At 39.3% G+C, this 18058-nt stretch overlaps 1 protein-coding gene across 4 annotated transcripts in view; it reads right to left on the minus strand.

Annotated features, from left to right (window-relative positions):
• Positions 1 to 18058, minus strand: part of SH3PXD2B (SH3 and PX domains 2B) — a 145096-nt gene that overhangs the window by 13040 nt on the left and 113998 nt on the right. For 3 of the 4 annotated variants that reach the window (XM_039352228.1, XM_039352249.1, XM_039352243.1), the window contains 4 exons: positions 15914 to 15939; positions 13699 to 13734; positions 5196 to 5330; positions 2639 to 2743 (listed from right to left, as the gene is read on the minus strand). In XM_039352228.1, coding sequence (XP_039208162.1) covers positions 2639 to 2743; positions 5196 to 5330; positions 13699 to 13734; positions 15914 to 15939 — 302 coding nt within the window. The remainder of the gene's footprint in view (positions 1 to 2638; positions 2744 to 5195; positions 5331 to 13698; positions 13735 to 15913; positions 15940 to 18058) is intronic. The other variant, XM_039352236.1, reaches the window with a different exon arrangement.

Genomic DNA, 18058 nt, shown 5'->3' on the forward strand with positions numbered 1-18058 from the left:
ACAGTTCAGAGATTGTTTAGTGTAAAACTATCTCTAAAAGGGAAAATGCACCAGTTATGCTAAAGCAGAAGAACATCATGTCAATGGGAAAAGGCTACTCCTTTACAAAATAGAGGGAAGGTGATCTTATACTGAACACCCACAGAGTATATAAGCTTTCCAAATGATGTCAGCTAATATCTCTAAAAGACTGTACTATCTGTGCTCAGTGCTCCTCAACCTACATTGCTTTCCCATTTATACATATGCCCAGTGTATAGACTGGAATCAATTCAATGGAAATCATTTTAATACAGATAAACCTTTGGTAGCAGTGTCTGATATTTTATCAAAACTTTTCCACTTATGATACTGTAATAGGTCAGGGTATTTTAGGATAGAACTTCAACTGCCATTTTAGAGTAAGCATTTTGGATTTGCAAGATTTATATGTCCAGGAGAAACATGGGATTATGAGCAAATTACTCCCATCCAGATGCTTTGGCCTCACTTCCCATCAGCCACAATTAATATGGCTAATGCCAATAGACTGTAAAAGAGGTGATTTAAAATGTCAGGATGGCATACGATTCCTTACTTTCTGCCTGCCAGTTCACAGGAACGCTATTTAGGACCCTATGATATGTGTTGCAGCCCCAGTAATTAAGTGGTGGATGGAGTTTTACATTTAACATGCGGATTAAAAAAAAAAGAGAAGATAAAAATGCATTTAACTCTGGTTAGGACCAAATAAAACACAATTTACCCAAGAGTAGAAATTTGCATAATTGGGGACTCAAGTAGTTTCAAGGGAATGGAAAGGAGGACACGCATACTCAAGTGTAAGCAGATTTAACAGTTACAATAAGCAACGTATTAAGGAAATAGACACTCTGGATATCAATAAGAAATACATTGCATGCAACAATGGGCCACACTGGACAGCACATGCAAACATAGAAAAAGGTAGTCCAAAGCACAGAAGAAAGCACAAAGAGATCTCCACAACATCCACCTTGACCCCATCCACTGGCGTACAAGTCCCCAAGAGTCCGACGGCGACCAACATGTCTGGGAAGAGACCAGTACCTCCATGAGACTGAGTTGAGCATGTTGGGGGAAGCAGGAAAGGCACAAAACAGGATATAAGGAGGGGAAAGTTTACCTTTTTAAAAAGAAGATTTAATGCTATGATAAGGTTAACAATGACATGATCCACATACCACACTAAGCAATGATTTAACCATGATTTACCTAATACATCTCAGTTGAGACTGTTCAACACACAAAGTAGTTTTTACAGTATATAAATATGACTTGTTTCCTCCTGGTGTACGGCAGAGACTTGAGCGGTTTGATTTAAAAGGGTACACTAAAATGCATCTCAGGGTTGTTGTTTTTTTCATTTACAAAATAATCATAGGAAAACTTTAGGTTTTTTTACCCATTCTCAGTGCAACTGACCTTACACTCAGCAAATCAAATTTCCACTGCAATTTCTAACATTTGCTTTGCTTTAATTAAGTTCCATTATTAGGACTTTCCCCCTTTGTTCCGTAATAGAAAAAGCTCCTGTTCATGAAGGACTTTCCTCAACAACAGGCCCACGCCCTGCTCCTCCATATCAGTCCATTAAAACAAGTTTTCACTCAGTTCATGTTGCACGTTCATGTGCATTCCCCATGAAAAGATGGGTTACTTTACAAATCGTCTTCAAAAGCACCATTTAAAAACTTTCTGTTCAAGGAATCAACAAAGTGGGCAAACCGGAAAAGGCCTAGCAGATGCTTAATGTAATGTATTTTGCACAAAACAGATTATAAACTGTTTTAAAGCAATGGGACAGAGGATGCTTATAGGGTTTTTCAGTGTTAACCAGTACTACAACTATTGTTCAGATTCTATGCCCTGGGATAAGCATGAACCGTCCATCTGTTTTTTCATTATTTGTTGTTTGGAATTCATATGGGCATTAAGTCCTCGGCTTACAAGTTTGTTTCATGAATGCTCAAACTTACATCTCTGAAAAAAGTGGACTTATGACCGTTTTTCACACAACTGTTACAGCATCCCCATGGTCACATGATCAAAATTCAGGTGCTTGGCAACTGACTCATTTTTATGACGGTTGCAGTGTCCCGGGGTCATGTGATCACCTTTTGTGACCTTCTGGCAAGCAAAGTCAATGGGGGAAGCCAGATTCGCTTAACAACCATCTTACTAATTTAACAAGTGCAGTGATTCACTTAACAACTGTGGCAAGAAAAGTCTCACTTTGCAACAGAAATTTGGGGCTCAATTGTGGTCGTAAGTCAAGGACTACCTATATAGAGCCTGGGCTTTTTATGTCAAAGGCTGATGTAACTTTTGAATGGAAAAGCACTTGAATGCAAAAGTTGATGAAGGAGGAGCCCCTAACAAACCAGTCTCCTCTGCCAAAAATATCAAACTAAATGATGTCAATCTTCATGAGAACTTGATATAGGCAAAAAAACCCATATAGGGACTCCCTTGAAAGTACTCTCTTGGCACTTTAATATTTAGTGTATTTCCTCTCTGAACATTATCCTGAATATTTTATGTGGGCTCAAAGGCCCCCCAAAATCTAAAGTATGAAACAATTTGGGGCTATTCTGAAAGTGTCTTGATCTACTCCCACCTTCTTCAGTCTGCATTGAAAATTCATCCGGGGCACCGTCCTGGACCTCTAGGCACGTTGCGGGAACCCATCCTTGTTCATCCAATGTACTTACAAACCACCAGCCTAAAACATAAGGAAAAGAAGAGTTAGGCGGAGAGTCACAATCCATTCTAGATAGGATCGTGCAGCACAGTCCATCATGGAATGTTCCATCCCAATCCCATGCCAATCGTGGATCCCATGAGTTTGTGGTCTGACTTCCAATTAAGAAAATGAGAGACCTGCTGAGCTCTCTTGGAATTAGGCGATCAATACTGTACTATCCTTCTGCATACGATTTTCCCCCTTACAAACAAAATCCTGTTAATGTAGTGAAAATAAAGGTATGCACTCAAAGGCATGCTGACATACTGGGTACTTCATTTCACTTTCCCCCACTTTTAATTGCTGTCTATTAGAACTATAGCTATGCACTTGTAGAAACGATAGAATATATATATTCTATCATGTACCATTCGATTTCAATCTAACTAAAGAAGGTTTCAATCGGTCTCTTCAGAATTCAAAGTGCAAGATTGCTGCCCCAGGAAATATTGCAGCATTTGAAGCTGAGGCAGTGAATGAAAACAAACAAAAAAATGTTGAGAATCTAGTCCAATTCTATTGGTGTCCTCAACTTATAACCATCTGTTTATCAACCATTCAAAGTTACAACATCACTGGAAAAAAGTAACTTAAGACCAATCCTCACACTTACAATTGTTGCAGCATTACCAGAGTCACATGATCAAAATCCAGACACTTGCCAACTAACATGTATTTATGACAGTTGCAACATCCTAGGGTCATGTGATCACTATTAGCAACTATTTGCATCCCGGGGTCATGTGCTCACTATTTGCAACTTCCCCAGCCAGTTTCCCACAAGCAAAATTGGCAGAGGAAGTTGGATTTGCTTAATCATCGCATGGCTGACTTAACAACTGGAAGAATTCACTTAACAATTGTCGCAAAAAAAATTCCATAAAATCGGCCATGATTCATTTAACAAATGACTTGCTTAGCAACTGAAATCCTTGTCCTTAATTGTGACCATAAGTAGAAGGCTACCTATTTTTCCATAGCCTTTCACTGAACTGATAAAGAATGCCGAGGAAGCATTGTGAAATGTTGGAAATACATCATTTTATTTCTCTAGATTTTCCTTTATTTCTTTATGCTTGAATAATAACTTCAATTTAATTCATATTGCAATCCATTTATTGTGTTCTTCCTAGGTGAATTCATAATTCAAACTCTGTTCAGAGTAGATATTTAAATAACTGAGTGAAAAATGAGGAAGTCATTTCAGTTCTGTATAGTGTTAAAGCAATACAAGATTAAGAATTTACGTAAAAGCTATTCAAATAGAGAATAACATGTTTTATTGTTAATAATGTATTAAAATTCCCTATGTTACAACACAAATCCAAAATAACTTTCAGAGCCCATTTTTATTTACTTAAATAGGCAAAACAAGTGTTACTATTTATTTGTTTTGAAAAACAAAATATATCCTGTTCCAGACACAGATGAATGAAGTTGCTGAATTAATTATGACAATTCTAGAGTAATCATTTAACACAGTGGTTCTCAACCTGTAGGTCGCAACCCCATTTGGGGTCGAATGACCATTTCACGGGGGTAACCAAACAATGCAGTCCGCCATTTTTTCCCCCTTTTCCTTAGCTGTGCTACTCCCTTTTATTCTATTGGCTTTTGAAAGCCAATAGAATAGACTCTCTTGAATAGAGTCTAATTCTATTGGCTTTCAAAAGCCAATAGGAATTGTCCAGGCTGTCTCTGCCCTGCTGAGCCCGCCAAAAGTCCCATTCTGCAAACAGTGCTGCAAGTTGTTTGCAGCGAAGGTGAGCTGTCTGGAAGTTTCCACCCCTCCCCGCTGAGCAACTACTAAAAATGTAAGTAAAAGAGGGCCAGGGGTGGGAGGTGGGAGGCCGGCGGGCGCAGGGAGGGTTGCTGGCACGCGTGGGGCCCGGCGAGTGCCTTACCTCCCTTGGGCTGGGCCAGCTGGTGGCCCAGCCGGTGGTCGGCCTGCGCCGTCTCTGCCGCTTGCCAGCTACGCCTCAGCCGGCGCAGGGGGCGGCACCACGCATGCGTGGCACTCCCGGGCAGGGAAAGTCCTTGACTTATGACCGGTTGGGTAGTCCTTGACTTACGACTGGTTGGGGGTCGCGGCATTAAAAAGGTTGAGAACCACTGATTTAACACATGCACACAAAGCTAGGGAGGCACTCTGTGAATGAAATCCCCTTTTTATTTAACTAATACGGAAATTCCAAAATGGAAAGCTGGGTTCTAGACAGCATGTTCCCAAGAAAATCCAGAAAAGGATTGTGAAATGGGGCTGTGATAAAATCTTACTAAGTTGCTTTCAAACATGAAATTTATTATCCAGGCCAGTCCTCATTAGAACACATTTAGATAAAGTATGTTAGGAAGTTATGAGACATGAGAGATCCTTTTTTACAAACTGTTTTTTCTGGACTCCTATATATCACAGATGATTAATCCTTACCAGATTCATTCTTCTCAATTATGTCCACAACTTGGCCAGCACACAAACTAATTTCAGAGCTCTCTTGCTTCTGATAATCAGCCACCACCACATATTGTTCCAGGACCATGGGATCAGCAGATGACAAATCTCCAGCTATATTGCAGGAAACAAAGACAGCATACTGGTCATTCATGTAACATACTGAAAAATTAGTTATTTGCTTTAATTTTTTTTCAGCTCAGAAAACTTGCATCTTAGAATCTGGATTATATAAAGTAGATGAGGCAAGATGGCAGTTGAAATTTGTGAGTAAACCTTTCTAACTGAATGCCCAGGTTTTTCAGTTGCAGTATCAATTCCTGAGTTGGCCAAGATGGGGAAATATACAAAAGCAAAGGCATTAACTTATATATTTCAGTTCAAATGGATTAGAGTAGGCACCTATTTTGATGAAAGTCACAATATCTCTGTATGACTTAGCTTCAGTCATAATTACAGTATGGAGAAGTTGTGTGCTAACGTTTGATGACACCTCCCAATTATTGTAGGTATTTAGTATAGCACAATTTTTTTCCCCTTGATCTTCAGGAACACCCTCAAGTTTCAGTAATTTAATGGTTATCAGTCAGTATATTATTAATCAACAAAGACAATGAATAAAACCAGAAAAAAACTAGAGAACCAGATTGAGACATTAACTCTGACTCATATCATACTGTAAATGGATAGACCCAGGATAACCAAGCAAAAAGGGTTTTTTTTTAACTTAAAAGCAGAACTCTTGATAGCTGAAAACCTTCCATTGACTTAAAAGTTTGCTGGATTAGTTGGGAATACAAATTAGGCTGGGAAGGACTTTTCAAATATATGTAGTAACAGGATATTTCCAGTGTAGTTATCCTTATTTAGATACCTCATTTTCAACAGAAAATCTGTATTAATTGGAGGGGAGGGTAACATTTGCCTTACATTGGGTTTGTGTATGCTAAATACAACTATTTGATTTCATTTCCTGTGGTCAGTCCATCTAGCCCAGCAACAGCAGCAGATCTGTACTTCCGGAGGATGTGGTTTAAAGCCACAAGCACCACAACCCTTTAAAAAATGGAGCTACTGTAGTTTTTCCAGTTAAGCAGATAGCTTAGAACTTAGAATAACAGAGTTATTCTTGGAGTTCTTCTAGTCCAATCCCTTGTTTGAGCAGGAGATCCTATACCATTCCAAACAAATGGCTTTCTAATATCTTCTTAAAAACCTCCAGTGATGGAGCAGCCACAGCTTCTAGAGGCAAGAATGTTACACTGATTAATTGTTCTGTCAGGAAATTTCTCTTTAATTCTAGGTTGGATCTTTTTGATAATTTTCCAACTGTTACTTCTTATCCTGCTCTCAGGTACTTTGGAGAATAGGTTGATCGCCTCTTCTCTGTGACAGCTCCTCAAATATTGGAAGACTGGTTCCATGTCACCCTAGTCCTTCTCTTTGTTAGACCAGAGGTCCCCAACCTATGGGCTGCAGCCTCTTGGCTGCCAGGCCACATGAGTATAGCTGGGCAGTTACGTGCTTGTGCGCATGCTTACCCCCCCTCGTGCCACCCTTGCAGCAAGTGTGCAGGCAGCGGGCAGCACCACTAGTATTGCACGGATGGTGGCAGCACTGCAACTGGCAGATGGCCTGCGGCGTGATCCTTGCATGGGTGCGGCGGTGCGATCCTCGTGCCGGGGTGGCATCACTACGGGCCACGGTGTGAGCCTTGCGCCGGGGGTGGCATTGCTGCGGGCCGCAGCGCAATCCTCTTGCTGGTGGTAGCATCGCTGCAAGCCTGGAGGTGGCAATGCCACAAGTCTCACACAGGCGCTGCCGTCACTGAGAGCCTTGCGTGCATGCTCACAGCCTCATTTGTGTGGTGCGAATGTTCACAGCCTGTTTGTACGTGTGCACAGACGTGTGGCCACATTCACGTTTGTGCATGTGCGTATAAGGCTCCTGCCCTTCCCTCTCTCACCAGGCCATCAAAACAAAAATGTTGGAGACCCCTGTGTTAGACTAAACATACCTAGGTAAAGTAAACTAACAAAAGCTCTTACTTTACATATCAAATTATGACTCTAACTGCCACCTGTGGCGTGACCTAGAGGATAATGGAACCAAAAACCATAAGGTCCAGAAAACATTATTCAGCATATTAATGTAAAGAAGGAAGGTTTCAATAGTACATATTCAATAGCACATATTCAAAAATTCAGGGTCTGGAAATTCAGAACCACTAAGGGGCAGCAGAGTTACCAGAAAAAAAGGTTTTCCTTTTTTAACTTGAGATGAGAAAAGTGAGCTGAGCTACATTAATAAGAGGTTATTGTACAAGATTTTCTTGTAAAATATGGCCTTTATCCTTAGTTTTTCTCTAGCAAGAAATTCACATTAAATAAAGCACAAGTCTATGTGATCATTGATTCTTTGGCAGCCCAATCTTATGCAAAATGTTAAGTCACATTGTCAGTTAGGTTTATTCCCAGATGAGGGTATTATGTGTGACAATAATTTTAAAGGTAATGCTTGCCCTGTATTTACTACCTACTTAATATTAAATATGCCTGATTTTAGCAGCAAACAGCCCTTGCTTTAAGGGGAAGGAAATGCCCATTAATCAGAACATTCTTCAGGAATAGGTGTATTTATTTATTAAATATATATGCTGCCGATCTCACTGTTGCAGTGACTTTGGACGGCTTACAAAATGATAAAAAGGTAAAAAAGAAAATATGAAATGGTTAAAGTGAAAAGATTAAATAAGAAACTAAAAACCAAGAGAACGGAGAACATAAGGATGGTGATCTTCTCTCTACCCCATCTGCCAGTCCTGGCATAGATTGCCCCCATGGGGCCCCAAGCCAGCCAACAGAGCCAGATTTTAAAGCTCTTTTGGAAGACCAGGAATCTGGGGGCCGACCTCATCTTTAGTGGGTAAATGTTCCAAAGGGTGGAGACCACAGCAGAAGGCTCTTCTCCTGAACCCTGCCAGCTAAAATTCTTTGGCAGATGAGATCCAAAGTAGGCCTTTTCTACAGGAGAAAATGGGATGGGCCAACCCCAGTTTGTTGGTTAGAAATCATTTCTATGTATATGTCTTAAAATTTTGGCACTGTTTGCATGTTTTGTTTGGCCACTCTAGTGATTATATCATCCATAGCACCTCTGTACCAAAATAACCATAATGAAGATAAGTTTTACATTACGTCAATGAAATCTATGTGCAATTATGAAGGTAGAATACATTATTACTGGGGAAAGAGCTTGTAACTGAGAGGGACTTCTGCAGGTAACTTCTTCCAGTAAAGGTGAAGCATGAACGTTGATTCTCCCTCACCGTACGTTTTCTAGAGGACTATATTATATGAGTGAAGTGAAGTCATATAGGAATGAGCCCTGGTTAAAGTGCAGTATTGTAGGCAAACTCTGCCACAGTCTGGAATTTGATCAAGATTGAGTCAGCCTTCCATCCTTCCAAGGTCAGTAAAATGAGGACCCAGATTGTTGGGGGCAAAATGCAAAATAATGTTTCTACATTGTAAACCACTTAGAGTGCTGTAAAATGCTATGGGGTGGTATATAAGCCTAATTGCTATGGCTTTGCTATAAGAAAATATGTAAGTTTAAGGTCTTCACATATTTCAGTGTCCATGCTGGTCCGGGACAAAAGACTCTGATCTAAAATATTATTCTAAGAAAGGAACAATTTTTGTACAAATAAGAAAAAGGAATGAAGATAACAAAAAGAAGCCAGGTTCTCCAACTGATGCAATAAATTGGCTCTGAATCGAGTATATGGCAAAGTGCTATGAAGAAAATTTATTGGAGATGTCATGATGAAACCAGCAGTAAGAAAAGGCAAGAATATTTTGTAGAAAGAATAGCTTAGCTCAGTGATGGCGACCTTTTAGAGATCGAGTGCCCAAAAACTGCCCCACCCACTCTGCCCCTGCCCCCGCTATGCCCCCGCCACTTCCACCTGCAGGACCACCCACCGCCTCCACGGCCCGCCGTAGCAGATCACCCAGGCGGCCCAGCAGCGTCATGGCAGCCATCCCCTCCGCCTGCGCCCCGCAGCATCATCTACACTTGATGGGGTGTGAGGATGGAGTCTTGTCCCTGCTGCCATGTGCTTGGCTGTGCTGCTCTGTGCAGGCCATGCCTGGGGGCAACTCTCCTCCAGGGGTGCTACTGGTGAGGAGGGGGCCGTGGGGGCAGCCAGGACTGGGGCAACGGCGCACATGCCCTCAGAGAGGGCTACGAGTGCTGCTTCTGGCACGTGTGCCATAGGTTCACCACCACTGGCCTAGGTATACAGGACAGGCAACTTATGGCTGCATCATTCTAGCTTTTAGATGACTGCATGATCAGTCTTGGGAAGATCTATGGTTAAATATATCTTTTCAGGAATGTAAATGTGAAATTTGAAAATAAGAGATAGTTTCTCTTATTGGTTTCTTAGTATATTCTCAGGTGCATTTCAGATATGACTGGGAATCATGTGGGCTGGAAATTGTCCATCACAGCTGGATACCACCAAGATGGAAACTATGAGATTTTACTATCATGGGTCTATGATTCTCCAGGTGAGCAGGGCAGAGGCATAGTTCATTCTAATTACAGTGTCATATCTCTGAAAGATAAATGGAGGAAACTGCCACAAAGAGACAGGTCTAATGTCCAGAAAAATGATGACTAGAGGGTCGATCTCCTGCCTATTGCTAACTGCCACTCTGGTTTGACTAAAGAATGAGGTCAGCTAGTCAGTAGAAGGCAAACAACTGCAGGAAAAGAGAAGAAAGTCTTTTTCCTGTCACGAATTCCCTATATAATTTACTCACAGTATCCTGGGGCTATTTGCAGCTTTAAGATGCAGCTGTGGCACCTTCAAACTGCCTATTACAGTCATCATCACAAAGCACTAAACAGCACTGAGTGGGAAAGCTCGAGGTTATTTTCAGCAGCTTTTTCTTCTTCCCAGGACAATGATTCCCAAACACTAAATAGTAAGTACATTTGCAGGAAAAGATGGCCTTTTTCTGGGATAAGTGTGAGATTCTTAAATTGAGATACTATTTTTGGCTCCTCAGAAGCAGCAATGTGAGTCAGGATTGGCTGCAGTGGTTACTAAATTTAATCAAAGTGCTATATGGAAAACAGCATTATTCTACAAATATCTGGGTTAGATAAAAGCTGTTTTGTCCAAAATGTGTTAAATTGAGCTCCAAAGCCCAAGATAATATAGAAGTATTAGACACGAAGAAGATATATAAATCTGACATTAAAAAACCCCCGCTGGTTGCAAGAACAAAGGCTCAACATTGCATGACTCTGAACAAGTTAAAATAAAGAACCACATTAGAAAATGGATGTGACACAGTCATTGAAAACTTATTTCAGGGAGTAATAAGTATACAGAAGGGATACTTATTACCAGAGGGAAAAAATCAACAACTAATTCTCAATTTACATTCTTACAGTCTTTAATTACACTATTACTGTATAATTTTATTATTACATTCTTTAATAACATGCATGACATTAAATGATATAGACATGGCACAAAAGTTGAGGCCTTTGGGGGCTTTTGAGTCAAGCTGTGATTTCCCCAACACTGTCAAATAAAACATGCCTTGGAAACCAAAATTTAGGAAAACTGTGATTTGCCATAGAATCTTATGAAGAAATTATCTTGGTTATGCAGTTCATTGGCTTCCCTGCCTTGAGGCATATTATTTAAAGAAATGGCCATTCTTCTACATACCCAAACATTTGCCATCATTGTTTGACACAAGAATTTTGGACAGCAGCTATGTACAAAAATACATTCTTTTTATTTTATTTATTTTTATGTGTTAAGAAAGTTTATATGGCAGCCCAACTATTCACAGTGACTCTAGGTGGTTTACACAAGTAAATTTATATGTTTATATACCTCTTATTTATGAATGTTATTGGGGAAAAAGATCTGATACCACCATTAAGTGTTGGAGAAGACTTCAATGATACATTTCTAAAGGCAAGATTTTAAATGACCTATTTCTATAAGTAAGATTTTAAATACTTTTTAATTATTGATGGACACAACTAAACCGTTAGCCAAATAGAAACTGACAGATAAAAAGCTCGGGAACTGACACCTAACATTCCTTTCAAAGACAATTTTATACTATTTGGGAATAATTTTTGATTCCATTAAAATACTTTGAAGAGGATATTCATTAAGTTTTTAGTATTTTCAACAGCTACTTTATTTAAATAATTGATTATAGCCCATTAGGCTATACATTTTAACATGTAGTAATAATTGATTTAAATTAATTTTTGATGTCTTCTGAAAATAGGTAATCCTTGTCCAACCTAATCTGCATTTCCTACCTAACAAGTTAATAGAAATGCTTTAATTAGCATTGTAAATTGTGCTCTGGGGAATGCAAAATGCCTTCAAAGAACTAATTATGAAATAACTGATAAAAGAGCCTGGATAAAAAATGCCTCTTCAAAGAAGGGCAAATATAGTCCAATTTGAATGGTTGGTTTAAAAACATAAAAATACTTCAGAGTGCTAATTTTTCATTTCCTGGCAATCCTGAAAGAATATTACCATATCTTGATCGATTTCAAATCAATTCATAAGTGATTGCAACTTGAGATTGACCAGACCGCTCAATGGCCAATCTTTGTTTAGGGATTACAAGAAGGAATGTGACTCTATTGATTATTCTTGACTTCTCAATATGTTTGATGTTATTGACCATCATAACCCAATCTTTAGGATCACCCAAGAGATCAAAGAAATAAAAAGTGCTGCTTTGCTCTATTTCTATCTCTCACAGAGGTTTCACACGGCATTCCCTGGAGACAATCACTCCTTGAAACAGAAGCTATTATATATACCCCCTCAATGGGACTTGCTGTCTCTCGATCTTGTCTTTCATTCATGCAAATGAAGCCACTGGAAGATGCCTGCTATCAGTATGTTGATGACATCCAAATTTATTGCTCTGTAATAGCTGTAGCTAATGGAATAGCTCCCTCGAATGCCTTCCTGCAGTTGTTAATGGGCAGAAGAATAAATAAAATGAAGCTGAATCCAGATAATAAGGAACTGCTCATTATGAACTGTCATAATGCCAGGGAGGTGCTAGATTTCCCTGTTACAAATAGATCAGACATACCCCTTCCCCCTCGAAGGATCACAACTGCACTTTAGGAGCACTTCTCATCTGAATTTTCCCTAGTTTTTCACATGGTGGAATGGCCTTTTATTAGCTTCCGCTATATGCCCCTTCCTGAAAGATAATGGTCTTAGAACTGTAATGCATGTATCAGAATACCTTCAGGCTTGACTACTACAATGAAGCTTAAATGGATGGGGCTGCCTTAGTTCCTACTTTGGAACTGCCAGTGGATGAAGAACTGCCAGTCTCTGGGAGAACTCAAAGAGAAGACTTTCACTTGTCTTCATTTGACCCTCACTTGACACACCCACACCTGAAGCCCTTATAAACAGAATACTGACACTGACGTCCCCTAAACTCCACTGCAGATGTTAGCCTGGTAACGAAATGTTCGGAAACCAACCCACAAGCTTGGAGAACGAATCTTCACCCTGACTTTCACTTGTGCTAAAAGCCCTGCAATAGCTACCAAGAGGTTTCTGAGTGAAAGTCCAAGACAATTTGGGTCCAGGTTGCTAGCAAGAATCTCTTTTTACAGGATCCCCAATTACTGAGATGCTTTGAGCAGTTTTGCCTGCAGCTGCTGAGGCATGGTTCATGCTGAATCAGAGCCAAGCCTTTGCTGTAGCCACAGTTCCTGGGAAGGCACTTGGTGTTGAGTCAAGAACATCACCCCTTGGTTGCCTTTTCCAGTTCCACAAGAACAGATTTTTAAACAGTTATTTTTCTTTTTAAAATAATTCAGGTTTTAATTCTGATGTTAATTTATTTATTGTAAGCCACCAAGAGACCTCAAAAGACAATGGTGCATTTTAATAATAATAAGAATGTAAAATTGTGAGTCATCAGAGATAGGCTTATTCAGGTACAGTGCATGTAATTCTATCCTGTGCTTAGGCATCAGACATTTTCATCATTTGCAGGTACAAAAATGAACTTATGGAAACAAACTATGGTGATTTATCCAAATCCAATTTAACCATACTACTTTTCACCAGATATCCCAAGTTGTTTTAATTCAACCTGTTATGAAATTTCTTCCCAGATTATCACCAGAGCACTGAAGCCGCCACCAGCAAAGCAGAACAGTTGCTACCTAGTTAGCTGAAAATCAAGCAGGTGGGGTTTTGTTAACTCTTCCACAATGCCATATAGTGTGGATTTTAATTTATTGTCCCAGTCTCTACCCAGAAGGAAGCAGTGGTCCTACAAGGCCATGACTGATCAGAATACCCAAGACGAGCAGCAAGCATCGCCCAGCAGAAAGGAAAGAAACGTAAGACTCAAGTAGTCTGTTTTGCTGTTACTACCTGTCGGAAGGAAAGAAGCCGTTCTCTGGACAAATCCTGATGAAAGAACAAAAATTATGGAGAATGGCCACGAGGAAGGTGCAAGAATATAAATTCAGAATAGTGACAGTCTTAGGGAAGTTAATTGTATGTCAATTTGGATTTTCAAGTTGAAGGAAGACATCATACTTAATATCTTTATGACAATAAAGATATTCTAGTCTATGTCTACCAACAGTGTACTGATTATCAGAATTATGAACCCTTGTAAAGCCCAAAAAACATCATCCATTTAAGAGCAAGAGATATCAACTTGCAGAAGAAGAAAGAAAAGAAAAGATCTGGGAGATAAAGAGAGAAAAAAACCTATTCAGTTATTTTTACTCTTAGAGGTCCCTACAACGGATAGATAATTGATTCTATTTCTTCTCATGTAACAGTTTGGTGAATCAGATTTAGAAAATGTGAAAGGTGAAACGATTCAGCTCAATTCCTGATGACTATGTGAACATATTCAAGTGGTTCTTATGGGAAGAACATAAAAGGAGTTGGCCATTAGCTTTTTTTTAGAATTATTTTTAAAATTTTCCAATCTAGACAACAAGTCTGGAATGTTCTGGGAATTTTCTATCCACATACTTACAGGTCCAACCCTGCTTAATAGACATATGCAAAACTAAATATTCTCTTCCTCCTCTGAATTATGTTGACCTGGCAGTTTTCTAGGATTTTAGGATGAGCTTTTTTTTCAAGTCAGACAAAGCCAACAAACAGTTGCCATCTTCTGCTCAGGAAAATTAAGTCTGTGCTAGCTGTGGGGCTGGTGTGTGTGTGTGTGTGTGTGTGTGTGTGTGTGTGGAGAGCAGACCTTTCTGACTCTTGTCCCATGACATAATTAGATTAGTAGGAAAAGATCAACATTTGAAAAGCAGTCCCTGGCCTTGCTTGCAATGCATCTACCTAACATCTCCCAGTGTGATAGATATATTTAAACAGAGTGTATTTAATGGGACAGATTCACTCAATCTTTATGAAACAAAGGTAAATGGTATGTCTGCAATCTGTCTCAATTAACCTATTTTGCCTTCTTTCTGCTGGCATTCACACAACTCAGACAATATCATTTGTTGTGGAAAGAAAACTTGAAGGAAGAGATAATGCTAAGGGAATAATCACATGTGTACCGGTAATTCATCAAATATTTGCTGAGCCACCAGGCATCACCAAGTTCCTAAACCAAAACAGAAAGGTTGGTGTGTTTGAAAAATGCAAGTGACTGTTTTGTTTATTAGAAGAAAACCTCAGGGTGAACTTGTTGTGGAAATATTGTTGTAGATTGTATTTATCTGCAGCAATTAACCTAAGCAGAATAGCCCAGTGGGAAAAGGACCTTGGTTTGTCTTTGTCATGAAACCAAAGGAGGAAAAGTAACGCAGAATTCAAACTTTTACTAAACAACTAGAACTACTTTAACTACTTTTTTCTAGAACTACTTTCAAAAACGATTTGCTCACTCCAGTGGTGATATCACAAAGAAGCCCAGCACAATGTGAAGCAAGCAAAAGTAGATCCCCTCACACATATATAATATATACTGCTCAATTGATCTTATATGTGCCTCATCAAAACACAGGGAAATTTTGGTCAATTGGCACAGGCATGTCCTTTTCTATTGCCAGTAACTCTTAACATTTCCCCTGGCCTAGAGTCTTTGTTTTGTTAGATGTTATTGGATTATATAAATTCTGATTCAGAGATAATCATAGTTGCAAATACATAGAGAAGATTCTATTCCCATCTTCTTTAACACTGTGCTATCTGCTATTTGGTAGGAGATAAAGTTGTAACTTTTCTCTGAAGATCTTAAGCTGCACTTGAAAATCAACAATCTCAAACAGAACATCACAGTTATAAAAAAAAAGGCAGATAAAAGATGAAACTCTCCTCCACCCCCACCCCTTGCCACCTTTTAATTTTGGCATATGCATTTCTGCCTTGCATTAGCTTCCATTCTGAAAGTGGAACAAAATAGGGATAATTAAAAAGGTAAAAAGGCAAATTCAGGTAGCAATTTGGAAATAATTCCTTTAACTTTTCTTAGAGATGGTTAAGAAAAAGCATGTAGATCAGTCAAGGTTTGTAATAGCCAATAGATGTGGGCAAATTCAAATAATTTTGTAACAGATCAAAAGAGTTTGAAAAAAGATAAGCAGAAAAGTACAAGTAATGGCCTTACCAGATCTCTTCTTTCCAATTGGTTCACTAAGGAGAAAAAAAAAACCTAAAATCAGTAAATCAATAAACAGCTTTGTCAATCTGAATGAAAGTGGTTTATTCCAAGTGCCAGGAAATAAAAATTCAAACCTACATTGTCATCCAGTCACTGACTTTTTGAATTACAGTATACAGTTATGCACATTAGTTGCCAATAGGATGCTTAAAGATATTTCATTTTTTTTAAGAAATTCTTTTGATTTTCTTCTGAAACTTTCTGACACAAGAATGCATACAAATCAGCTATCCCTTTCCTTTTGCTGCTTCCGAATATTGCCATGGTGGTGAACCTATGGCACAGGTGCCACAGGCGGCACACAGAACCCTCTCTGTGAGCACGTGTGCCATCGCCCCAGTCCTAGACCTTCAGCTGGGTTTTATAAAATCTTTTCGCTTTAGGCCTCCGCTGCCGTGTGCAAAAAAAAAAAAAAAAAAAAGGGTTCAATCAATCAATTCCAACTTCTTGTGGAAAAAAAAAAAGATCTCTCAAAGTTGGAATTGATTGATTGAACTTTTTAGTCCCACCCAGTCTGTTGTTACCACCACAGCCATGCCCACCTAACGGGTCACACCCACACAATGGGCTACGCCCACCCGGCACCCGACGATACATAAGTGAGTTTTGGTTTGCAGTTTGGGCACTCGGTCTCTAAAAGGTTCGCCATCACTGATCTATTGCTCTTCTACAAAAGTAGAAACAAGAGAAAAAATAAGGGATAAGTATTTTTCTGGGAACTATAGAGTGATATACTGAGAATACTTTCCTGGCAACATGAGTTATATGAATTTTAGAGAAATGGCTGATATATGTATTGACCATAGACCAGTGGTTCTCAACCTTTTTAATGCCGCGACCCCCAACCGGTCGTAAGTCGAGGACTACTCAACCAGTCGTAAGTCGAGGACTACTCAACTGGTGCAGCACCGTTTGCAGAATGGGACTTTTGGTGGGCTCAGCAGGGCAGAGACAGCCTGGACAATTCCTATTGGCTTTTGAAAGCTAATAGAATTAGACTCTATTCAAGAGAGTCTATTCTCCTGGCTTTCAAAAGCCAATAGAATAAAAGGGAGTAGCACAACTAAGGAAAAGGGGGAAAAAATGGCGGACTGCGTTGTTTGGCGACCCACGTGAAATGGTCGTTCGACCCCAAATGGGGTCCCGACCCACAGGTTGAGAACCACTGCCATAGACCAAAATGGATTGTGGAGATAGCTGAGAGGAAATAAGGGAGTCACAAGTCAAAAGTCTATTGTCATATGGCTATGGTTGCTTGGTAATTACTGATGCTCCCTTCCAGAAATATTTAGAACTTAAAGTCTCAAAGTTGACTTTTGGAAAATATTATCTAACAAGTCATACTTCCATTTGAGTATACATAAGTCTATCATACTAGAGATCATACTAATTTACATATTGTCTATCCACTGTTTGTGAAAACCAACATGGCAAAAAATGAATATGCCAGTCCAAACGTGCTTCATATATACCCTTCTTCTGTGCTTTCCAAGCCATCAAATACAATTTTGTTGGTGAGTTCTACAAAATTCTAATTGCAACATTTTTGCATGCATTTGTCGCTGGTTCGCTTTACCTTCCAAAGGACTTAATACTGTGACATAGTTATCAGCTCCTTAGCAGATCAGCACACAGTAAACATATATACAAAGAAACAAAGGAACTGAAGGCAGAATGTTTGTCTTTCCATTTCACATAAACCACAGACTTGCTGTTCTCATAAAAGATTCTCTAAGATTCTATTGGTCCACCAGGATTATCTTAAAACAATGTTCATCTCCTGTAACAGTTGCCCAAATGGAATTTATAGAGGTGATTATTTATAGCTGGACCAATAAAATGAGACTAATCTAAGGTTTTGCTTTCTAACTTGAACATTAACTTTTTCAAACAAATTCTAAAATAACATCCAGCTCTAAGGAATGCATTTATGCCAATACATTTCACATAGTACATTTTACTTTATAGCTGCTAGGAATGTTTTTTTTACTCTGGGAACCACTTCCTCTGAATGTTGAAAATGGATGTTGTATGCTGACTTTGCATAATTATATCTGCATACCTATGTTTAAAACTGCAGGAGATGAGCCA

The sequence above is a fragment of the Crotalus tigris genome, unplaced genomic scaffold (assembly GCF_016545835.1).
Source record: "Crotalus tigris isolate CLP2741 ecotype Arizona unplaced genomic scaffold, ASM1654583v1 scf7180000017568.12009008, whole genome shotgun sequence".
In the NCBI taxonomy this organism is placed as follows: Eukaryota; Metazoa; Chordata; class Lepidosauria; order Squamata; family Viperidae; genus Crotalus; species Crotalus tigris.